This window comes from Callionymus lyra, chromosome 12 (genome assembly GCF_982586985.1).
Source record: "Callionymus lyra chromosome 12, fCalLyr1.hap1.1, whole genome shotgun sequence".
Lineage (NCBI taxonomy): Eukaryota > Metazoa > Chordata > Actinopteri > Syngnathiformes > Callionymidae > Callionymus > Callionymus lyra.
Window position 1 is genome coordinate 12504063 of NC_141829.1, and position 23177 is coordinate 12527239.

At 38.4% G+C, this 23177-nt stretch overlaps 2 protein-coding genes and 1 long non-coding RNA gene across 8 annotated transcripts; 1 reads left to right on the forward strand and 2 right to left on the reverse strand.

The window, feature by feature from the left end:
• Positions 1 to 868: 868 nt before the first annotated feature.
• On the reverse strand, positions 869 to 14092 carry LOC148068301 (immunoglobulin-like domain-containing receptor 2). 4 transcript variants are annotated; one of them, XM_087803826.1, is made up of 11 exons: positions 13932 to 14073; positions 10560 to 10889; positions 9646 to 9765; positions 6384 to 6440; positions 5041 to 5187; positions 4007 to 4168; positions 3736 to 3843; positions 3333 to 3534; positions 2011 to 2580; positions 1938 to 1980; positions 869 to 1198 (listed from the first exon to the last, which is right to left on the reverse strand). In XM_087803826.1, exons 1-11 carry the CDS (start codon positions 13987 to 13989, stop codon positions 1163 to 1165), a joined length of 1833 nt encoding a protein of 610 aa, XP_087659952.1. In that variant the 5' UTR covers positions 13990 to 14073; the 3' UTR covers positions 869 to 1162. The 4 variants fall into 4 exon arrangements, with proteins under 4 accessions (XP_087659952.1, XP_087659951.1, XP_087659955.1 ...); XM_087803825.1 differs by having other exon boundaries at positions 1938 to 2580; positions 13932 to 14092; XM_087803829.1 differs by lacking the exon at positions 3736 to 3843 and having other exon boundaries at positions 1938 to 2580; positions 13932 to 14092.
• Positions 14013 to 19660, forward strand: LOC148068302 (uncharacterized). Of its 2 annotated transcripts, none has more exons than XR_015713171.1 (3): positions 14013 to 14101; positions 17550 to 17638; positions 19546 to 19660. It is a non-coding gene; the product is annotated as an uncharacterized LOC148068302 (long non-coding RNA). The 2 variants fall into 2 exon arrangements; XR_015713170.1 differs by lacking the exon at positions 14013 to 14101 and adding an exon at positions 15833 to 16335.
• Positions 16399 to 22445, reverse strand: LOC148068303 (cell surface A33 antigen-like). Of its 2 annotated transcripts, XM_087803830.1 has the most exons (7): positions 22313 to 22445; positions 21949 to 22115; positions 19703 to 19916; positions 19477 to 19641; positions 19295 to 19411; positions 17505 to 17628; positions 16399 to 17448 (listed from the first exon to the last, which is right to left on the reverse strand). In XM_087803830.1, exons 1-7 carry the CDS (start codon positions 22365 to 22367, stop codon positions 16827 to 16829), a joined length of 1464 nt encoding a protein of 487 aa, XP_087659956.1. In that variant the 5' UTR covers positions 22368 to 22445; the 3' UTR covers positions 16399 to 16826. The 2 variants fall into 2 exon arrangements, with proteins under 2 accessions (XP_087659956.1, XP_087659957.1); XM_087803831.1 differs by lacking the exons at positions 21949 to 22115; positions 22313 to 22445 and adding an exon at positions 21023 to 21590.
• Positions 22446 to 23177: the final 732 nt, after the last annotated feature.

The window sequence follows — 23177 nt, forward strand, 5'->3', positions numbered from 1 at the left end:
GTTTAACCTTTTGATTTCTTTATTTTAAATGAATGGAAGATACATTAAATGTTCCAACCTTATTCTTGTATTTGATTAATTCAGGTTAATAAACAGGTTAAATTCGGAAAACAGAGAAAATGGTTAAGAATTTAAAATAAACATAACATCATATCATGATCTTTTTTATTAAATCATTATTATATTAAATTATTTGTTAATTTGTTGATCGAAGAGGAAATAACTTAATTCAATTGTTTTGAGTTTCCTTTTTTTGATTTGATGAATGTATGTTTTACAGCATTGTATCAACAAATTCAAAATTAAGATGACACTAATGTAAATATAGTCTCAATGTAAACAAATTAAACAACAATTTATTCATAAATCTTCTTCCCTCACTTTTTAATATTAACAATTTCAAAATCATTTTACAGCTTTAGTCTCTCTTTGGTTTTCAACGTTGTAGTCATTCGACCTAATTTTTCAACAAATTGGGTCGACCAGGCTTCCCTTGTTATTAGCAAACAAAGCGAGTGTAAAGTTCATTTCCAGAGCGAGTCATGTTGACGGTCAAAGCCATTATCAACAGATTTAAACCAAACACACTCACTCCTGAGGCTCCGCAGCTGCTCTCAAGTCTGGATTTAAAACTTTATTGGAAATAATACTGTTAATAATCACCTTTATTCTGGACTTGGCTTTGACTCGTAAGTCACAGGCAACCCATGAAGGTGGGATTGGAACCAATAACCTTCTATTATGACATTTTTTCTATGATTATTTACAGTTGATGACAAAGAGGCGTCTCAGTGGACGATGATGTTTGCCGATGATGTAGTGATTTGAAGTCAATGTAAGGTTGAGAAAAAAGGAATGAAAGTCAGAAAGTATTTAATTTCTTTATTTTAAGAAGTAATTCAGCAGTGCAAATAAAACCACTCGGTCCACGGACATCGACAAAAAATAACAAGTTGGCACTCACAAAGTGAACCTGAGTTTTGAAGTATAAAACAATAAGACTATCAGTGTAACGTAAGACAAAGCGATGGCACCGAAACAAGCTTTCGCTCAGTAGCTCCTCACAACAGGCGCACATGCAGGTTAGGGCGAGTGATGAGGAAACATTTAAACTCTTGACGGAACCAAACAGCCGGATCTGGTGGATGAAGCTCGGACTGTGTCACACAACCAGCGAGCCCCGACTCACTGCTGTGCTCTGTTAAGAAACACAACAACAAGCGCCAAGTCAGAGTTCATGCTGATGCAACGTTAGTGATGTGGATGAGGGTTAGTAGTGATCATGCAACTCAAACTGTTGATGTTTGTCAGATTATTTAAACTGAGCCGCGGTGACATGAAGCAAAGAACAGCAACATTCATCTAAACTGCTTTTTTTAAGTTGTATTAGCGATACGATACGCATCACGGTACAGGGGCAACGATACAATATATCGTGATACTGTAGTAACAAGGATATATTTGTAGTATTGTCCGAATACTTGACTCTAGTGTTGCAGAATCACATGACTCTTGACCAAGTCGTAACTGCTTTCATTTGTTTTGAAACCAAAATATGTCCAAACATCAGCTTTAAAAAGCTGCTGGAGTCACTGTATCCTCTTGTCCTCAGTAATCTCGCTTGTTAGAATTGTTCCTTTAGCTGCGGCGGATGTAATTAACTGTAAAATGCTCAAATATACATTAGACAGAGATTTTAAATAACTCCTAGACTAATTCCAAAGTAACTATAGACGATACAAATATCCATTATTAATCTGGTACAGTGATGTTTGAGGCTATAAACTTGAGAAGAATTACATGTTCTCACCTCTAGGAGGCGCAATGACCCAGTGGTGAGGTCAACTATCAGTGAAAAAGGAGCAACGTTTTTATCAAGAAGCTATTTCAGGGATTCCTGAGGAAGGAAATCCCGTTTCCTGCTACAAGTAACTCACCAAGTTCCGTCCCTTATCTCGCTCCTCACGACCGCCCTGGAGAGTTTGAGTCGCCCCCTGCTGGGGGGGGCGGGTGTAACAGAAAGGCCTCGTGGACGGGTCGGCGGTTCGATACGTTCTGGGGGGCTCAACGGGTCGGTACCGTTCCGCGTTGTGGGCCGCCCTCCGGTACCGCTCGGCCTCCAGCTCGGAGTACGGCGGCAAGGGGTCGTCCTCTTCCGGACGGTTGCTAGGCGACCGGCTGTAGTAGCTGTCCTTTCCCCTGGAGCTTCCTTTGGAAGGGGTGTCACTGTCCTCTTCCCCCCTCCCCGCGCCCCCTCTGGCTTTCGTCTCCAGGACGCTGGTCAGGTAGGCGTCGTCGTACCCTCGGCCCTGTGGGGGGCGGGCGGGTCGGTCGCTGTCCCACGTGTCCCTCCTCTTCTGAGGGAGGGGGGAGGGGCTGCGGCGCCGCCAATCCTCGTCCTCGTCTCTATACGGGCGCCGAACCGGACTGTAGTCTCGGCAGTACTGGCGATCCACGGGCCCGGCCCGCCGCCCGTGGTTGTCGTATGTTTGGGCGAACTCCTCCAGCTCGTCCAAAGAGCCGGTGCGCCCCCTCCTGCCGAGGGTCTTTCTCTGCAGGTGCTCGGATCGAGGGTTCCACCTGCACAGGTGGAGCCAGACGAATAAAAATCAACGACAAACACCGAAGCAGAACTGAAAAGTACATTCTTATCGTAACCTCTTTTTCACGCTCCTTAGATATGTTGTGTGGAAGATTGAATTATATTTTTAACAATTGAATTAAAAACTTTTTTTTAATTATAAATGTATCTTTACAATACTTTAATTCCAATTATTTAAAAATACATCGTCTAAATTCAATTTATTTTAATTGATAGCCTTTTAAATTCAATGTAAAATAAATATTTTAACATAATATCATTTTTTTGTTTAATAAATCCAATGTTTTTATGTTGAATGTAATACACTTAACTTAATTTTCATTTACACAGAGTTTGATATTCTAATTACAATAAATAAAAACAATTATACATTTTCATTCATAGGATTCTATAAAAATCCCTGGATCATGTAGCTCAATAAACTTTTAAATAATTCATGAAAAATACGCTTCTAATGGCCAAAAATTGGACGAGAAGAAGTTTTTGCAGCACGAGTTGTGCTATTAATAAGTTAGAAAAAGAGTCTGAAAGGGATTTTATTTTCATTGCACGGCTAGTTGAGCAGTATTTTTTGAACTATTAGAAACCGTTTCAAATCTCTAATAGTCACTTATAGTTTATTTTCAATAACTCTACAGCCATAGAATATAAGTAAACGCGCATGATTACATATAAACCAGTATTGTGGCATCATTTGATTCAGAGCTGCCCTCACTTGACTCCAGGTTACCTTCTGTCCAGTTCGTCATCGGAGAGATTTCTTCTGTCGCGCTGCAGCCTGCGACTCTGGGTCAGTGGAGCTGCTCTCACCATCGATCGGTCGTCCACGTCCGAGATCGGCGGCAGCGCCTTCATCTGCACCGTCTGATAGGTGTGTCTGAAATCTGTGTTTCCTCCGTCGTGCAGAGAACTCAACTCTGACAAGCTGCTGGCTGTTAGAACAAATCGTTTTTTTGGTAAATAATGAAGCATATATGTTGTTGTTATTTATACAAAAATGATGGTGAAAAAGGCGATGGGAGGAAAGAGTATAGGTCGAAGGTTAGATGAAAAGTATTGCTACTGAACACACACATGCACATCATTGAAGTCGCTACAGGAAACAGGAAGTGGCCTCGTCTATGAAGGCTTACGTTGAAGTGCAGCCATCTTGGCAGACGGAAACTGACCCGTGTCCCTCTGAACGTAGTACCGAGCTTTCACCGAGTCGTGACCGGGTTTCAGTCGGTACCCATTCCGAACTGCAATCGGCACAAAGACTCACCGACAGTTACATGCGTGGACGGTCATGACATGGACTGATTACGATCATGCATATGAACACATGACGAACATGCAGCTACAGAGTGAACTCATGGATGATGGGATGAGGATTAGTGGAGCAGATGAACAGCGATGACTCACCAGCAGCTAAGTTGTTCTCCACCGTGGGAACAGACGAGATTTTGGGGTCCATGAGGGATGGAGAGATAGTGGGCACTATAGTTGGAACTCCAGGAATGTAGTAGGGATACAGAGGGACTTGCGGAGGCTGACCGCTCTTAGCCATCTTCCCCGCTTCATACACTGGACCAGATAAAGAAGTACAGTTCAAATATTTATTTAGAGAAACACAGATATCAAGCTGGCCTATTGTTTTCTTCCAAATCTTATCTCCAGGAGTAAAAAGTTTTTTTTTATGAAGTTTAAATCAAAGAAAAAAGTCAGGTTTAAAATACTTAAAGTGAAATAAAGATAATAAAAGAAACGTATTAGTTAAAGCAGCTAATAAAAAAAAGTGTGAGGAAAGCCATTTCTTTCCAGCGATAGTCCACCCAAAATTCAAACTTACCTCATTTTCGTTAGGGACAAAAATGTTTGTTCAATTTATTATCCAGTCGCTACAATAAAATGAACAAACATTTTTGTCTATAATTGTAAAAAGGAACATATTACTCTTAAAATAATAGTAAAACTGTAATTGCTGATTGAAAGGTTACGTTAAACGATGTTTTAACAATTGAATTAACAACACTTTTTTTTAACACAAGTTTCTGATTCTGGAAAAATTGAATTTTCTCAAACATTTGTTTTACACATAATTTGATTTTATGATTCCAATCATTCAGAAATACATTTTGTAAATCCAATATTTTTTCTTAGACTTTTAACCCTTGTGTTATATCAGGGTCACAAGAGATACCACGGACACATTTGTGACCTCTGGGTCACCTTGACCCTGAAATAACGGAAGGGTCAGATTTAAAACATAAACGTGGGTATAATAGTTCCCAATATTTTTTAACCTTTCAATTTACAAATATTGAATTTTAATATTTAATACTTTTCAATTGAAAAAAAGTTTCAACATTTAAAATGTTAAGTTTAACCAAAATAATTCCCTCAGATGAAGATACTTTAGCATAGAAACGTCCTGCAAGGGTATTTGTGTGACGTACGTTGTCTCGGGCAGCAGCAGGTCTCTGGGCAGCAGCAGCAGCTCACGTAGCAGCAGCAGGAGTGAGGACAACACTGACACCAACAGATCCCCAACAGCAGCAGGAACAAGAAGCTTCCCAGAGCCACGGAGCCCACAAACGCCCACTCTGTAATGATGATGATTCACAGGAGGTAAGAGTGAGTCAGACCACCACAGGAATAGAGAGAAAAACAGAATATCGACTCAGACACTGACACGGATGGTTTACTCACGCATTAGTCATGTCTGTAAATAAATAACAAGACACCAGATCAACCAGAGTTAATTGGAGGAGACTTAGATTTCCTCCCACTTTCTAAAAACATAGGTGCCTGCTGTATTAAAGTGGAACTCTCAACAGCAGGGGGCGCTGTTTTATATGAACAGTGAGCACCACTTTTATGTTGCCTGAAAAAAAAGCACCTACAGAATCAAGAAACATATCCTACAATTAATGACATTATGATTAAAATCCCAATTGTTGGGTGACATCTTAATAAGTTTATATTTATGTGTTTACTGATATAAATCAGAAACTCTGGTCAAACCCAACATCTCTGAGGGGTAAAGACCATGACAACAAACTTCCTGAGGGTGGGCCCGAGTAAAAATATCTTCTGGATAAACAAACGCTTTCTCAGCAGTGGAGACATAAACATAGTAAATGAAAGAAAACGAAACGAAAGTCTCACCTGGATGTTGAACTTTCAAAAGCCAAATAAACTTGTACATTTTTCCCAAAGTGGACTCAATGAATTGCCTTTAAATTGTGACTCTGGTCTAGAAATACACTTTACTAAAAACTATTAGTCAATTACATGAAATTGTATAAAATAATTTAAAAAAAACGTATTTGCAAATGTCATCTAAAGTTTAACCTTATTTATAAATAGACGTTATAACCATTTATTATTTGATTTAATTATTTAGAAAAAAAAATAGTGTATTTGAGAAGATGTTAGCATGCGAAGATGAAGCAGCATGAAGAGCCCAGAGAAGTCCAGATGAAAAAGTGAAAAATGCAAGTGAAAAGAAAACAGTATCTCATTTTTCATCACTTATTTAATTGCACATGTATAACATGTACAGTTGGTCAAATTATTAACTTTGGTTTGACTGACATTAAAAGCAAATGCTAATGCTGACGCTAACGCTAAACAATAGGTTGAATTATATTTAAAGCTACAATTTGAAGCAAGAAAGCTCAGATTCACGGCTCAGTATGATGGTATGTTTCAAGAACGTTATTATTTATCAAGGCTCCTTCAATAACAGCCTGCGAGGAGGAGACACCGGTGAAGCGAGGAGAGCGGTGACTTGTACCTGGCATGAACTCCACGTCAAACTCAGGTAAGATATCGTCTTTGGGACCTGTCCTGCCTGCAGAGAGACAGAGGGCAGAGGTGAAGGCTGGACGAGGAGGCCAGAAGCAAGACAGAGGCTCAGACAGAAGGTTGCTTCAAAGCCATGCAATAATAATAATAATTATAAAGATCAAGCGAGCAACAAAAAGAAAATGTAGTAAAAAAAACTATAAGTGTTTTTATCGAGGGTCAGTTTTGTTGAAGTAGATCTCTTCATCTATCACTAAACTTCATTATCAGCAGGCACTTATTTAACCACCATGACCTCAGTGACACGAGCAGAGTTGACTCAAACTTGTGTTACTTTGCTTCTAAATTTAGCATCTGCTCCTGTTAGCGACCACACATGAGAAACAGCTTTACCTTTTCCTACTGCGACATTGTGAACGTGTGAGAGTAACCAATCTTTTTAATCATTTGTGTTTGCTACGTTTTTCTCCGAATTGTTTAAAATAATCTTCCCTCTCAACGCTGACTTTCAAATTACCTTTTTTAAGTAAATATACGTTTCTTTATATTTTGTTTATCATTGAATTTCATGGCAATATTTTACTTGTTTTCTTTCTGTTTTGGTTTATTATATGCAGTATATTTAAGTATATAATGTGGCCTCTTGGGAAATGAAATTGTCCCGACAGACTTGACGGAAAATCACATTTGTTTAGTTGAAAGTGACACACAAAGTACGCAGATATTAACCTAACTTACTAAATGTTTTAATCAGCATTTTTGCTTTATTCGAAACACATTTTAGCGATGACATATTTAATAAAACATTTTCTAAAGATCCACTGAACTTATTCTTGCTTAAAAAAAACGGATTTACACTGATTTAAAGTTTACTTCATTTAATAGGTAGTTAACTATAATACGGATGTTTTTCTTCACAATATAATGAAGTTAAAAGTGACATTAAATTGACACTTTCTAAAGAAACTCCTGGTGGATCCTGTAGGTGGAACAGATGGAGAAAAATAACTTAGATAGATATTTAGCACTTTAATCAAGTATTCATGCATACATACCTCTTCTTTTTATATCAGATTATTTTTATATCTGTCTTTAAAATCGATTTATTTGCTATGATCTCAAATATTTATTCACATAATTGGCTTTTAAACTGAGGCGCTTCAGCAGCTCAACATTGATTCTTTCTTTCTGTGTACAAATAGTTGTTTGGATCGATTGGACTTTTGCCAAGAGATGCGACATGGAGGCACAAAAGACCATGTGAACTGGGACGCAAATTCTGGGACAAAAGTTTACCACGAGGGCTCATCAGAATGTAGGTCTTGTTGTGAAACACCGATGGGGCCAGCAACACACACACAAAAAAAAACCTTCAGAAGTCATGAGGTTCAAGATGAAATAAGAAACAAATAAGTGCAGCCAGGATGAGAAATAATCATCCGTGTGCTTCCTCGTAATACTCTTGCGTCTTTGGCTGGATCACCTACATACCAGGAGGCTCCGTAGCGCTGAGTAACATGAGGAACCCGAGGAGGAATGTGTCTCTGAGATTCATAGGAGCGTGGAGGGCAAATGAACATGGAGCTCATGTTTGACAGGTAGAATTATTAGAACGGGAAAATAGATTAATACGAAAACTAATAATACTTTTTTTTTTATTCTCGGGTTGTGTTTAAGGACTTGGTAAGTAGCAACACAAACATTATCATCAAGTTTATAACGTGACCTTATCTTAAAATGAGAGAAGGATAGATGTACATAGAGTACATGGAGTATTTGAAGGAGACAACAGTATCTCTTTCATGATGTGTCAAGGTGGTTTGAAAGATATCAAAGTTGTTCAAGGACAAAAATGTGTTTAAATGTAGAGATAGGAGTAAACAAAAAAAAACATTTACTCACAATGACTATGAACTTGTTTTTTAGCATACTTTTAAAAGTGCGTTATTAAAATTGTCCTCAGGAGCTTCCTTACATTTGAAAACATTAAAAAAAGAAGAATAAATCTCCCTCCAAAATGTGTTTTTAATGAATGGTTTGAACACATTATACCACATGTGTCTAACCGGTTGGTTGACTTCAAATCAAAGTAGATTAAGATGATATTATCATGACGTATAAAGACCAATATTACCTATCTATATTTAAGATAAGAGTGAAAAGTATATACACATTTTGTTTTCGCCCTTTGAGCCCAAATTCTTTGTCATTTTAATTTACTATGTTTATAAAAAACACACAAAATAAAAACGTCTCTTAATTATAAAGTTGGTTTACTTACATACGGGTGGATTTTTAGACTGTTAAATTTACTTGTGCTTAATAACAAATGAATTATTAGCGCTTGTTCTAGGACTGATCTGTGTTTTTATTCTCCGTGCAGCCGCAGAAAAGTCTATCTTATCTCCACAAGCCTCCTGTCTGGCGTGAGCTAATCAGATTAAATCTCAGCAGGTGAGCGCGCTAGTATTCAGCAGGGCAAAATAAAAAAACAAAAAACATTTTAATTTAAGTCTTTAAACTTGAATGCGTTTCTCCCCCGGCGTCAACAAAACAAAACAAAAAAAGTAGCAGTTTATTCTCTCCCTCCGTGTCCACTCCAGACTTAACAAGCTCCAGGTTTGGCTGAAGAAAGCAGGTCGTCATGGTAACGGCTTAAGGAGAGGCTTAAGATTTTGGCAACGGCGACTGAAACAGTTACTCACAGAGACTTATCAGAAACCTCCGTGGCCTTTAAGAAACAAATAATGACCTAAACCAGACCAAACAATTCTTACTGTCAGTGCTTGGCAGTGATTGAATTACTTCTTTATGACTTTGATTTTATGAGTATCGTTAAAGTCAGACAATGACTAAACAAAAGGCAAAATCTTTACTTTAAAAATGGCTATAGATTTAATATTGATGATACGTATATATATTTTATTTTAAAAGGTTTTTGCTCACCCTGTGAAGACACTTAAAAATATATAATTATTAAAAATCAATAAGAGAAACAGAAGATTAATATTGAGCCAGTGGTATATACTTCTAGAAGTAATAGGTCAGTCAGATCAGGCGAGGCGAAGAAAAAGGTGCAGGCAGGGCGGAATGCTGGGACTGACAGCAAGACACGGACAGAGAATGTTGGAACCACTAATGTTCATGAAAGATCCGGACCAGTTTTCGGACAGTAGGCGATGCATGGGCGTCACATGCATGAAGTCTTGAGTTTGAATCTTAAGTCTGCTCAGAGATCTGTGTATTCATACCCAGCACCAGTAGCTCCAGTTGGTCCTCGTTCTTTCCCTCCAGGTCGTCGGCGATGACCACTTTACAGAAGTACACCCCGCTGTCGCCCCACTGCAGCTCCCCGATCCTCAGGTCTGCTTCTGCACGGATAGTCATCTTTGTTAGCGAAAGCACGGACAAAACCAACACTTTTCTATCAAAATAAAATACATTTCAGTACAGAAAGTACTTACTGTAACTTACTCTAAGTTGCATCTACAGTGGTCCCACTTTTATAGGGGTGGTTAGGTTGTGAAAAAACTCGCTATTAACCATTAAGTTGTTTTTTTTTTACAACATTTATTTTACTCACAACATGGCATATGCCTTAAAACATGCCAACAACGACCTCAATCTCAGTAATTGTAGCCTGAAGAGCTCCTGTTGTGCTTTGCCGCCCAGCCAACTGATCCCAGCTGCCCATCACTTTCGAAATAGCAACAGACTGTAGAATTCAAATACAGTATTATAGCGATGTTTATGCCTTTGTGTAGCAAGGCATCATGGTGATCTGCTGGATCTTTGTAAACGTTTGACAAGCTTTGTTGTTCCTGACTGTAGTTACTACAATATAATTAAATATGTAGTACCGTGATCACAAAAACTATCTGCACAATAGCGAGACACTGGAAGGAGGACCTTTGTAAATCCTTTTTTTGTGTCTTAAGGCATTAGCTTTTAGTCATCTTTAATAGTTGTGATTTAAAACATGGCGGCTAATTGTTTATTTGACATCATTCAACTATTGAATTGAGTCACATGACTTAACCGGCGTGCAGGTGTGCGCTGAAGATAAGACTAGTGTGTGCTTGTCTCTATTGTGTGACTATAACAAAGGTCTTGATTTAGCATCTGTCTGATTTATTTTATTGTCTTAAGAGAATAAAGTCTTTACTGTTAACGATGGCGATGTCCCTCCCCTTGTAGTGTTCGGCGAGCGTCATGGAGGCGCCCTGAGCCGAGGCCACCACCCTCACTGTGCGGCTGGCGTCCGAGCACTCCAGGTTGGACTCCGGCCCGAGCTCGGACGCTTTCATCCCGAGAGTCTCCTGCAGGCTGAAGGACTCCCGGGTGCGGTCGCGACAGTAGGACTTGTACCACCACTGCACCACCGGGTTCTGAGTGGACGCCGTTTGGTACTGACACGGAAGCACCACGGACTGGAACAGCATCGCATACCGATGCTTCTCCCGGACTGTGACGTGCACTCCATCACAGACACACACTGAAACACAAAACGGTGATACACATACTGTATAATCTGGTGATACGATACATATCAGGATACAGGGGCAACAATACAATACGAACAAGTATATACTGTATTTGTAGTATTGTTTGAATACTTGACTCTGCAGTTGTAATTGACGAAACAGTAACTGCTTTCATTTGCTGGAAACAAAAATCTGTGCAAGAATCAGCTTTGAAAGCTGCTACAGTCAACTGTATCATCTCATCCTCAGTCATTACACAAGATAACATTGTTCCTTTAGCTTTGTAATAACTGATTCGATTTGGCGGAACCAGAAATAAATGCAACACAAAAATGAAAATAAGCCTGGAATATTTGCATCTTAATTCTAAATGTTATTCCTTAACATCCTAATTGTTTTTATTTTATACGTATTAACAGTATTTAGACGTTATAATTCATATATGTCAGTTGCGTCTTTATTGTCTTATCCCGATATCAGTTTGTGTGTTTGGCAATATTGAGTACTTGAGAATAATCAGCAATGTTATTTAACATTTCTAAATATATTGAGATTTAAAAAAAATACATACAAATAAATACAAATTGTATATTTTTATTCTAATCTAATACATTTAGAGGGAACATAGATATTTACAAAAAAATCTGATGGAAAACCAGTAACTTTACTAAGTTATATGAATAATAAGTTAATATTCAATAAAGGAAGAAAAGAAAAGTACTGTTTTAAAGTTTACTTGGACCACACAAGGGACAGATTAACAAAATCACAAGACCACATATAGTCCAGGGACCAAACCCATGTCCTCCTGAATTGTGATTTTGTTTGCCATTACAAATGCCCTACATTTATCTTTTTTATATTTATCTATATACTTTGATATCTTTTTTTAGCATTTAAAATATTGTTTATTACTATAAGCCTCATTTGGAAATGGAGGATGTTCCATAACTCAATTAATAGACGAAGAAAGAAGCACTCTTTATCTCTATTGACCTTGAAAACCTTCCTAGATCACACTGAATTCCAGAAAACCATCAAAATTAGGTCATTTTAAAACTCGCCCACTTTCCATCCTCTTTTTTTTAAACTTATTTTGCTAACAAACGCAGACAAAAATGATCATGTAACCTCCTAAAAAGAAGTCACTCTAGCATTTTATACTGTACAGAGGCTTTTAAATATATTTCACTCATGATCGACGCTCCAAACATGAAACTATCTTTGAGCTGAAACCGTTACTTCAGATCGAGCAAAAGAGATTATAAAACAGAAGTTACAGCAACGATGTCATTATGGATGAATTCACGACTTCATAAAGTTTCTAGTCAGCTGGATTAACAGCTGAGTCTCTCCTGAGTCATGACGAACTGAGCCGAGAGATGTGTTGACTGACACAGATAAGTAGCTGCGTGTTTTTATGGGGGGGGTGTGGAGGGGTACCGGGGTCATAAGGGTTAAATTCCAGTGTGTGTGGGGGTGGTAGGAATGGGGTCTCTTCATCACAGGAGGAGGGGGTACAGTCAGTGGTAAGGTGCGGCAGAAGGTAAACACAGATGACTAGAAACTTACAAGAACTGGTGTTTAAAAGCAACTTAGAAATATGTAGTAAGATGTCGCGGCACAACTTCTGATCTTTTAAAACTCAAAGAAGAAAATCTGGGTCCTCACTTCCTCCCACAATAGACCTCTATCATTGTTTCTTCCTCACATAAACTGCTCCATTGTTACTGTTGTCCCACTCCAGGACCTAAAGCGGGGGGGCGGGGGTGAACACACACACTTCGGACCAATGGGCAGATCAAACCGGGCCGGGCTGCGTGGGAACGGACCAATCATCCGGCAGAGATTTAAACCCGACCGTTGCTTCAGGAGAGCTGGTGAGGTGTCGCTCTGAGACGCATCATTTTACACCTTAAATATTGTTTACAGGTGTGACTCACTGTATGCTAAAGAGCAGGTTGGGGATCAGGCAGACGGCTAATAACAAACGTGGAGCCCCCATATCAAGACCAGCTTACGCTTTGGACCGGGGAACATAAAATCCAGGTCAGGGCTTCTGGAGCCCAGTGGACCTTGTTTCCTGAACAAGATCAGACTTTCCTGTCCGAAGCCGTCACATTTCCTGCCTTGACCGTGTTTTACATTCTTTCACGTTGACTCAGTGACCAAACAATGATAAGACTAAATATTATCCTTGAGTTTGATTCAACTTTTGTCTTTAGTTGCTCAATTACCTAGTTTGAAAATACTCCAAAAGAATAAAACATGCTATAATACAATTGGGATGGGTAAAAAAGATTAGTTGAAGCCTAAAAAATAATATTTTCACTATTGTATCAATTTTATAAAAACACAAGTAGATTGAAAATATTTAAATAGAACCCTAGAATAAATATGGTAAATAAATATATACTATCCTGCATTTTTGCCTTAATCTAATGTATATTTTGAGAAGTAATTCACGTATTACACATATTTTTAGTGACTTAAATGTAACCTTTATATTGACAATACAATAATGTAACTATAACGACATTGTAAGTCCTGGTTGATAGACTTGAAATCGAGCAAATAAAAATAAACAAAACGGTAATAAAAGTACAGAAGTATTACTATTAAGTGAATAATATTTATAAATAAACGTGATAAACATGATTTTAAGATGTCTCTCTATAACAATGGTATTCGAAACCTCGGTAATTTGGGCGATACTATGTAACAAAGTAACGCTTTAGGAATATATATATACTTCTATAAACGGATTAATGTTACAAATAAACTTAGATGTATGTTGAACTTTATATCCATAAAGATACACAACTAATAGTTACATTGTAGCTAAGTAGCACTTAAACATCAAAAACATCCACAAAAGGCTCAAATAACACTATAAAATTCGATGATACAGAAGATATGTGTAGTATTTAAAAGTTATTCGAGAAACAATCGAAGATATGTTTCGCGTCCGTCCGTCGCTGCACCGTTAACTCTGAACAACCTGTCGCGCTGATGCAACACTTTACGGTAAAAATAAAGTCGCCCAGACTCACCTAAAGCTCCAACTAGAACAGCCACGCGGTTAAAGTTCATAGTAAAAAATCCGTTCATCCACAGTCAGGATCTGTTTTTCACCATGTTTTCCTCCCTCGTCTCGACCGCCGAACTGCTGCTGCCGCCGCCGCCGCTGCTTCAATAGCGGGGGCTGTACCACTGCTGGGAGGTGAGTCCCGGCAGACACCACTTCTTCTCCAGACTCCACTTCTTCTCCAGACTCCACTTCTCCTCCAGACTCCACTTCTTCTCCAGACTCCACTTCTTCTCCAGACTCCACTTCTCCTCCAGACTCCACTTCTCCTCCAGACTCCACTTCTTCTCCAGACTCCACTTCTCCTCCAGACTCCACTTCTTCTCCAGACTCCACTTCTTCTCCAGACTCCACTTCTTCTCCAGACTCCACTTCTCCTCCAGACACCACTTCTTCTCCAGACTCCACTTCTTCTCCAGACTCCACTTCTCCTCCAGACTCCACTTCTTCTCCAGACTCCACTTCTTCTCCAGACTCCACTTCTCCTCCAGACACCACTTCTTCTCCAGACTCCACTTCTTCTCCAGACTCCACTTCTTCTCCAGACTCCACTTCTTCTCCAGACTCCTGTTCTTCTCAGGACTACACTTCTTCTCCAGACTCCTCTTCTTCTCAGGACTACACTTCTTCTCCAGACTCCTCTTCTTCTCAGGACTACACTTCTTCTCCAGACTCCTCTTCTTCTCAGGACTACACTTCTTCTCCAGACTCCACTTCTTCTCCAGACTCCACTTCTTCTCAGGACTCCACTTCTTCTCCAGACTCTACTTCTTCTCCAGACTCCACTTCTTCTCAGGACTCCACTTCTTCTCCAGACTCTACTTCTTCTCCAGACTCCACTTCTTCGCCAGACTCCACTTCTTCTCAGGACTCCACTTCTTCTCCAGACTCCACTTCTTCTCAGGACTCCACTTCTTCTCCAGACTCTACTTCTTCTCCAGACTCCACTTCTTCTCAGGACTCCACTTCTTCTCCAGACTCTACTTCTTCTCCAGACTCCACTTCTTCTCCAGACTCCACTTCTTCTCAGGACTCCACTTCTTCTGCAGACTCTACTTCTTCTCCAGATTCCACTTCTTCTCAGGACTCCACTTCTTCTCCAGACTCTACTTCTTCTCCAGACTCCACTTCTTCGCCAGACTCCACTTCTTCTCAGGACTCCACTTCTTCTCCAGACTCCACTTCTTCTCAGGACTCCACTTCTTCTCCAGACTCTACTTCTTCTCCAGACTCCACTTCTTCTCAGGACTCCACTTATTCTCCAGACTCTACTTCTTCTCCAGACTCTACTTCTTCTCCAGACTCCACTTCTTCTCCAGACTCCACTTCTTCTCAGGACTCCACTTATTCCCCAGACTCTACTTCTTCTCCAGACTCCACTTCTTCTCAGGACTCCACTTCTTCTCCAGACTCTACTTCTTCTCCAGACACCACTTCTTCTCAGGACTCCACTTCTTCTCCAGAGTCCACTTCTTCTCCAGACTCCACTTCTTCTCCAGACTCCACTTCTTCTCCAGACTCCTCTCACCAGACAATCCTGGATTCAACGGGTCGTTTAACGAAAAAGAAGGTATTCTATTTAAAAATACCTTATTCTACAGACATGGTTTTAATGATTTATCTCTAGTGTATCTTGTAAACCCAAGGCCAGGGGGCCAAATCCGACCCGCCAAGTCATTTTATGTGGCCCACCACATAAATGTCTACCCAAGATGCATTAAGTCTCTCATCATGACCATGTTATTTCTCTCTCTCTCTCTCTCTCTCTCTCTCTCTCTCTCTCTCTCTCTCTCTCTCTCTCTCTCTCTCTCTCTCTCTCTCTCTCTCTCTCTCTCTCTCTCTCTCTCTCTCCCTCCCTCCCTCCCTCCCTCCCTCCCTCCCTCCCTCCCTCCCTCCTTCTCTCTCTGTCTTTGTGCTTGATGGATCTACTGACTCCTTTAAGAAACATCTTAAGACGTTATTATTTGTTCAGGCTTTTCCTTGATTTTCTGGAACTCCTGTTGTGTTATCAGTTTTTATCTTGATCTTTAAAGTATATACTTTATTGAATATTGTTTTGATTGTTTAAGCGCTTTGTGACCCTGGTCTGGAAAAGCGCTATACAAATAAAAATTACTTACTTACTTACTTACTTTATAAAGTTCTCCCCCCCCTGTCTGAAATCTTGACGAACGAGAGGTTACGAGAGTCCATTATGACATAATAAGAATGGCTTAACCCTTCCTCCATCCAGCTGTAGTCACACCCCGCTTTGTTCATACAACAAGTCCCTTGGAGGTGGAGACTTCGGGGATTGATTCTTAACCAATCGCGTCAGAGTGGGCTTGGTCATGGTAAACACGATTTCATCTCCAGAAATCTCCAGTGTGGTAAGTGGGCGGGGCTTAAGCAGATTTTGTAATGTAAATATTTCAATGAAAAGAGACACATACTGATGAGTACAATAGAGGTCCAAGATTTATTTAAGACACACTTAAATCAACACATTACATTGACCTTTAACAAAGGTCAGCTAATAACACGTGCAACAAAAATCTCATGCTATAGATCTGGTAAAAAAAACAAAAATCACCTTATATCATACTTTGCATAAAAAACATGGGATACACAGAGAACCAGTATTAAAAAAAGAAACAGATTGTAGAGCTTTGTTTAAAATAATTTACTGTAACACAATTGTGTGTTGTTACGTAATCATAACAATAATTCCTAAATGTTATTTCAGTTAATATTCAGCGATGGCGATTAAAGAAGCAAATCAGGTTTTTAAACTAGCAAGCTGCCAATAACTTCGTAGCCTTACAATGCACTGTAGTTTGATTGTAATAACAACATTCACAGATAGCATAGTCCTGGATACTTAGTGATCGCGTTCACCTTCGTAATTATCGTAACGTTCATCAAGTCTATCTCTACTACCTCGGCCATTTGCTCGCTGATCGTCGAGCCGATCCCGACTTCCACCATAACGCTCGCAATTGTCGTCGAGCCGATCACGACTACCGCCGTAACGCTCGCGATTTTCGTCGAGCCGATCCCGGCTACCGCCGTAACGCTCGCGATTGTCGTCGAGCCGATCCCGGCTACCGCCGTAACGCTCGCGATTTTCGTCGAGCCGATCCCGGCTACCGCCGTAACGTTCGCGGTTGTCGTCGAGCCGATCCCGGCTACCGCCGTAACGCTCGCGATTCTCGTCGAGCCGATCCCGGCTACCACCGTAACGTTCGCGGTTGTCGTCGAGCCGATCCCGGCTACCACTGCTACGCTCGCGATTCTCATCAAGCCGATCCCGACTTCCTCTGAAATCGCTCTTTTCTTTACGTGGCTCGTCCGGACGATCGCTCCCGTCATCTTGTTTGTCTCTGTAGCGATGATTCTCTCCAGTGTCAAGAGCTTCCTCTTCATCTTTACGTTTAGCGTCATCAACATACTGACCGCTCTCCAGTGTTTCTCTGTCATGATAAGCCATCTCTGTAGGGGAACTGAATAATGGACGTTGTTAGTCATAAAGTCAGCTGTAAACGTCAACACGACTCACTTCTCAGTCTTCTTCTCCTTCTTCCCCCTTTTCTTGCGGCAACAGTAGACAATCAGACCCAATCCGAGGAGACCTGCTGCTACGCCTGCGATGATGCCGACAGTTGCACCCATGTTTGAGCTCGCTGTCAACAAGTAAGGAAACAGATTAGCATTCCTAGCGTATACCATATTAGTGGTAAAAAAACAATCTGCCTTTTGTGGCCCATTTCATGCTTGCATGGTAAATGTATGCTAGGCTATATGTAAGGTAAGGTAAGGTAAAACTTTATTGATCCCTCAGGAGGTCTCCTTCGGGAAATTGTTTTTTTTCCAATAGCCACAGAAAATACAGCAATTTTTCATAAAAAATAAAAAATAAATCAAAATAAAATAAGAACAAGAACATAAAGAGAAAGAACAAGATGACACAATCTAAGTCTAAAGATAAAGACAAAGAACATAGATCAAAGAAAAACAACAAAGACAAAGGATACAAAGACTAACATAGAACAGAACATCCAGATACTTTCACTCCACTCCTGCCCCCGAACTCAGAATTGTACAATCTAATAGCCCGAGGAATGAATGAGTCCTTGAGTCTATTTGTTTTGCACCTGTGAAGGAGCATTCGTGCGTGTATTATCTATCTGTATTTCAACTTAAATAATTTCCAAGAAACTTATTTTAAACTCTTTCAAGTAATACTACTCACCCTCAGGTCGACCAAAATTGCTGAGATTATTTTCAGAGTTTTATTTCCTTTTCGGGATTATAGAGAAAAATATATCTTTGTAAAACTATAGCTACTGGAGCTTACTTGTCTTCGTCATTTTGGAAGAAGATGACCATGATAACCGAGCTGTAGTCGCTACATTAAAATGAACATACATTTTTGTCTATAACTGTAAAAAGGAACAGATTACTCCAAACTATCACAAGAACTGGTATTGCAGTGAACTTTACTAGCATCGAAATTAAAATTCATTTCAATTCAAACATGTTGGTATAACATGTTTTACCGACAGAATGAGTGCACGAATGCTCCTTCACAGGTGCAAAACAAATAGACTCAAGGACTCATTCATTCCTCGGGCTATTAAATTGTACAATTCTGAGTTCGGGGCAGGAGTGGAGTAAAAGTATCATGATGTTCTGTTCTATGCTAGTCTTTGTATCCTTTGTCTTTGTTGTTTTTCTTTGATCTATGTTTTTTATCTTTAGACTTAGATTGTATCATCTTGTTCTTTCTCTTTATTTATCTTTGTTCTTGTTCTTATTTTATTTTGATTCTTTTTTCATGAAAAAGTGCTGTATTTGCTGTGGCTAATTGGAAAAAAAACAATTTCAATAAACCTAACCTAACTTAACCTATAAAAGTGCCAACACTTTTGTATTGAATTTAAAAGGCTGCAGATATTTTTTTTTTTTAATGATTTTTTTTACACATATATTTTTATATTAAAATTCCAAAAAATAGAAACAGTTGTACAAAAATAAACATTTTAACATTATTTCATTCAAAAGGTTACAAATGGAAAACATACAGACTTCAGGAAATGTACTTCTGAATGATTTAAATTATTAATTAAATTATTAAAACAAAAAAAAGTTTTCAAACTTTCAATATACAAATAAATAAAATTATTAAAATTAAAATCAATTATTTAAAAAAAATAATAAACCAACAAAATTTCAATAAAACTTTTAATGTTGAAAATGTTATATTTAACTGTTCAATATTATTTACAGTATATTATATAAAGTATTACATAAAGAGACAAAAGCAAACGTTCAGGTAAAAAAACTTACGAGGCATCACTGCGAGCGTGACATTACAACTGGCAGATCCAATACGATTGGTTGAGGTGCAGGTGAAGAACCCGGACGTCTCCCTTGAAATATTGACCAAAGAAAGTCTTCCGTCCTCTGAAAGATAAACCAAAGTAGTTGGAAACCATAAATCCCTAAATCCTCAATAAAAAAAAACGTACTTTCTATGGTTTTCGGTGGGAACGGTCGTGGTCTGTAGTCCACATTGTAGGTCTTCCATTGATACACAGGATCTGGAGACGCCTCCTCGGACCTGCATGTCAGGGTGATGTCGTTCCAATATTCTGCTGAGCCCTCGATGTCACAGATGGGCGGAGTAGGAGGAACTAGAAAAAGTGAAACGGACGTCAGCTTGACAACTTCAGTCGGACCTAAAAACAAACTCACCCAGGACCAGAAGATTTGTGGTGGCGAGTGTCGTTCCCTCGTCATCGTTCGGGATCAACACGTTGCACTGGTATGTCCTACTGTCGTCCAACGTCACTCTCTTAATCTGCAGAGTACTTTCTAGTCTAGCGATGTCCACGTCTAACACGGCTCTTCCTTCATACACAGGGGAGATGTCAGCAGGTGTGTTCAGGAATTTGGTCGCCACAGTTTTCTGTGGAATTAGAGAGTTGAAGTGTGAACATAAACATGATACAAAATAACATGTACACAAGTTTAAAAGGTAAATTACTTAATTTAATTGACTGTGCTGATACATAACTGTTAACAATAATAATAAATATATATGCATACGTAAATGTATAATTACATAATACAATCTTTAAACAATTAAATATGTGAATAAATATAAAAATGTCAAAATAAATAAATTACTTCTGATTGTATTTTTGTCAAAATTGTGCTTTTTCTCTGTGTGTGTATATGTGTATATACATTTCAACTTTAATTTATATATATATATAAATATATATATTTTTAACTTCTTTATTGTCAATTCACATCAATCATAGATGACATATCCATAATATGTAGTATACATACAACAAGTTACTCCTATTCAAGTCACCCATCAGATATAAGAAGAACAGTAATATAAAGGCAAATCAAACGAAAGAAAAATAAATAAAATAAAAGAATATGAAAAAATAAAAACAACTATATTTTGTTATTTTACCCATTTTTTACTCATGTCTTTTTACATTTTGCTTTTTTTAAATTTCATTTCAAATTTTTATTTATATATTTAGTGATCTATTCATAATTCATTCATTACATGAATTTACTCATGTTTATATCAGTCTTTTACCCACAATTCCCTCAACCATGTACATCTTAATTTACTGCACTGGTACGTGCCTATAAAGGTACGATAATAACATGATAATAAATAAAGAAAATACATAAAAATGAAATACAAAACTAAATGTACAAAACAATTGAAATAAACTAATAATTCTGATTTAATTTTGGTCAACAAAGTAGTTATATTTTTGTTTATATCAAAATTGTATTATATATAATTTCACTTTTACTTATTTGTACATTTAATTATTTATGCATTTCCGTATTTGAACATTTAATTATTCCACGATTAATTTATTTTGAAATTTTGCTAGCGGTATGCAAATTGATCTAGATCGGCCAAACATCAGTTAATTTATTTATTTTTGAAATTTATACATTTCGTCATGTAATTATAATAAATTACATGATTGAACTCCCTTTGACGTCAGTATTTTACCCACACGTCACTCACACACTTATGTCCTCCTGGAGAGATTTACCGAAGTCAACGGAAGATCTTATCGGATCGTCCTGGAATTGCCCCGGGGCCTCCTCCCATCTTAACGGACTTCCCTTGACTTTGGAGGTGCAGGAATTATACATTGAGCCTCTACTGGATCTCGGCAGGAGTGGAGTAAAAGTATCATGATGTTCTATTCTATGTTAGTCTTTGTATCCTTTGTCTTTGTTATTTTTCTTTGATCTATGTTCTTTATCTTTATCTTTAGACTTAGATTGAATCATCTTGTTCTTTCTCTTTATTTCTCTTTGTTCTTGTTCTTATTTTATTTTATTTATTTTTTATGAAAAATTGCTGTATTTGCTGTGGCTTATTGGAAAAAAACAATTTCCCGAAGGAGACCTCCTGAGGGATCAATAAAGTTCTACCTAACCTAACATAAAAAGTCTCTCCGGACCCTCCTCTATATATTGGTCAGTACTCAAATACATGCTTATTTCCTTAAGAATTTTTATGGTTCTTGTACGGTTTATATTTCAATAAGTTTGTTCATTTTTGTGTTGCAGTTAAACTTTCAGCAGTTGTTTCTTTTTCCTCCCCAGTTAAAGAAACAATGAAATCCTGCGAGATCCCAGAGATGACTGAGGACGAGAGGATACAGTGATTCTAGCAGCTTTTAAACCTGATGTTTGGACATATTTTGGTTTCAAAACCAATAAAAGCATTTACGACTTCATCAAGAGTCATGTGGTCTGTAAATTCTGCAACAACAGAGTCAAGTACTCGACAATACTACACATATATATCCTTGATCCTACAGTATCACTATATATAGTATCGTTGCCCCTTCATGGTGATATACATCGTATACTAGAGTAGATTCTAGCGAATACACACTTGTGTTTTTAATGGTCTTCTACTTTGATCATTTTTGTCTTACCAAAGGCTCCGTTGGGTTTTTTGAGTAAACATGCCATGTAAGAACAAGATTAGTAATCTCTCTATTTGCCGGTTTGAAGGCGCAGGTCAGGATGACATCATCGCCTCTGGAAGCCTCGTATTGTTTCACTGGAGTAGAAACCTCTAGACTCCAGCATCTGTTGAGGACTAACAAGAACACAGTCAAGTACTGTACTGTAGGTTATAATTCAACTCACAAAACTGTACAATGCAAAATAATAACTGAGAATTTCTGTTCACAGAATGAACCTTCATTTGTAAAATAACGCCAGTGAAAGGAAAGAATCAACGGACGACATAGAATAAAGGCGTGGCAGAAAGAGAAAGTATATTATTGAACATACCTGTGAGTATTAGAAGCAGGTGCTGCAATCTGACGCACGACTCGGTCGCCATCATTTAGAGTTTATGAAAATGGTGGAAAAATAAAAAGAACCGAAAGAGATTAACACAGCTGACCTTCAGATTGAACTCCCAGGTGAGGAGAAGTTGACACTTCCAGGTAATAAGTGAACGTTTAAAGGGTCACGTGACGTGTCAAGACCAATCATTGCAGGGTTTCCATTGACTCAAGGTGTTGATGAGGAAGTGTAGTTTTTTTTTATCACATATTAAAGAAAAACATACTTGTTTTGATTGTAGCACATCTTTTGTATTCTATAGAATACTAGTTCGTAAACTTTATTATCAAAATCAACCCATCGTTATTGATTTATATATTATTAACCTTTTCCGGATTAAGGTTTTACCGAGTTTGACCTGCAGAGGGCAGCATCGAGCCAGTACACAGGTCAGGGATGAAAAGTTGAAACTTTGTTGCAGAGTTGAAACGGGTTGTAACTGAGCTGAATCAGTTGATGACCTTTGACCCTGACGTCAAAATTGTTGAGCGATGCAGAAAATGTGATTTTTCTCCTCAAGTTTAGCTTGAACTTTTAGATAGATAGATAGATAGATAGATAGATAGATAGATAGACAATATTTTGTACTAAATCTGTCAAGTGTGGTAACTTGAAAATACACTTTAAATAAGTATACAATAATTGTCCAACAATAAAAGAGGTGGTGTTAACTTGCTTCTGGTTGAAGTGTTTTGTCCTGATAACAATATACCGGTGCATGACAACCACCTCTGAAGAACAAATACTTGAGCGGGGAAATCCCTGCTGAACCAACTGCTGAATCATTTCACAGTCGACTTATCAGTTG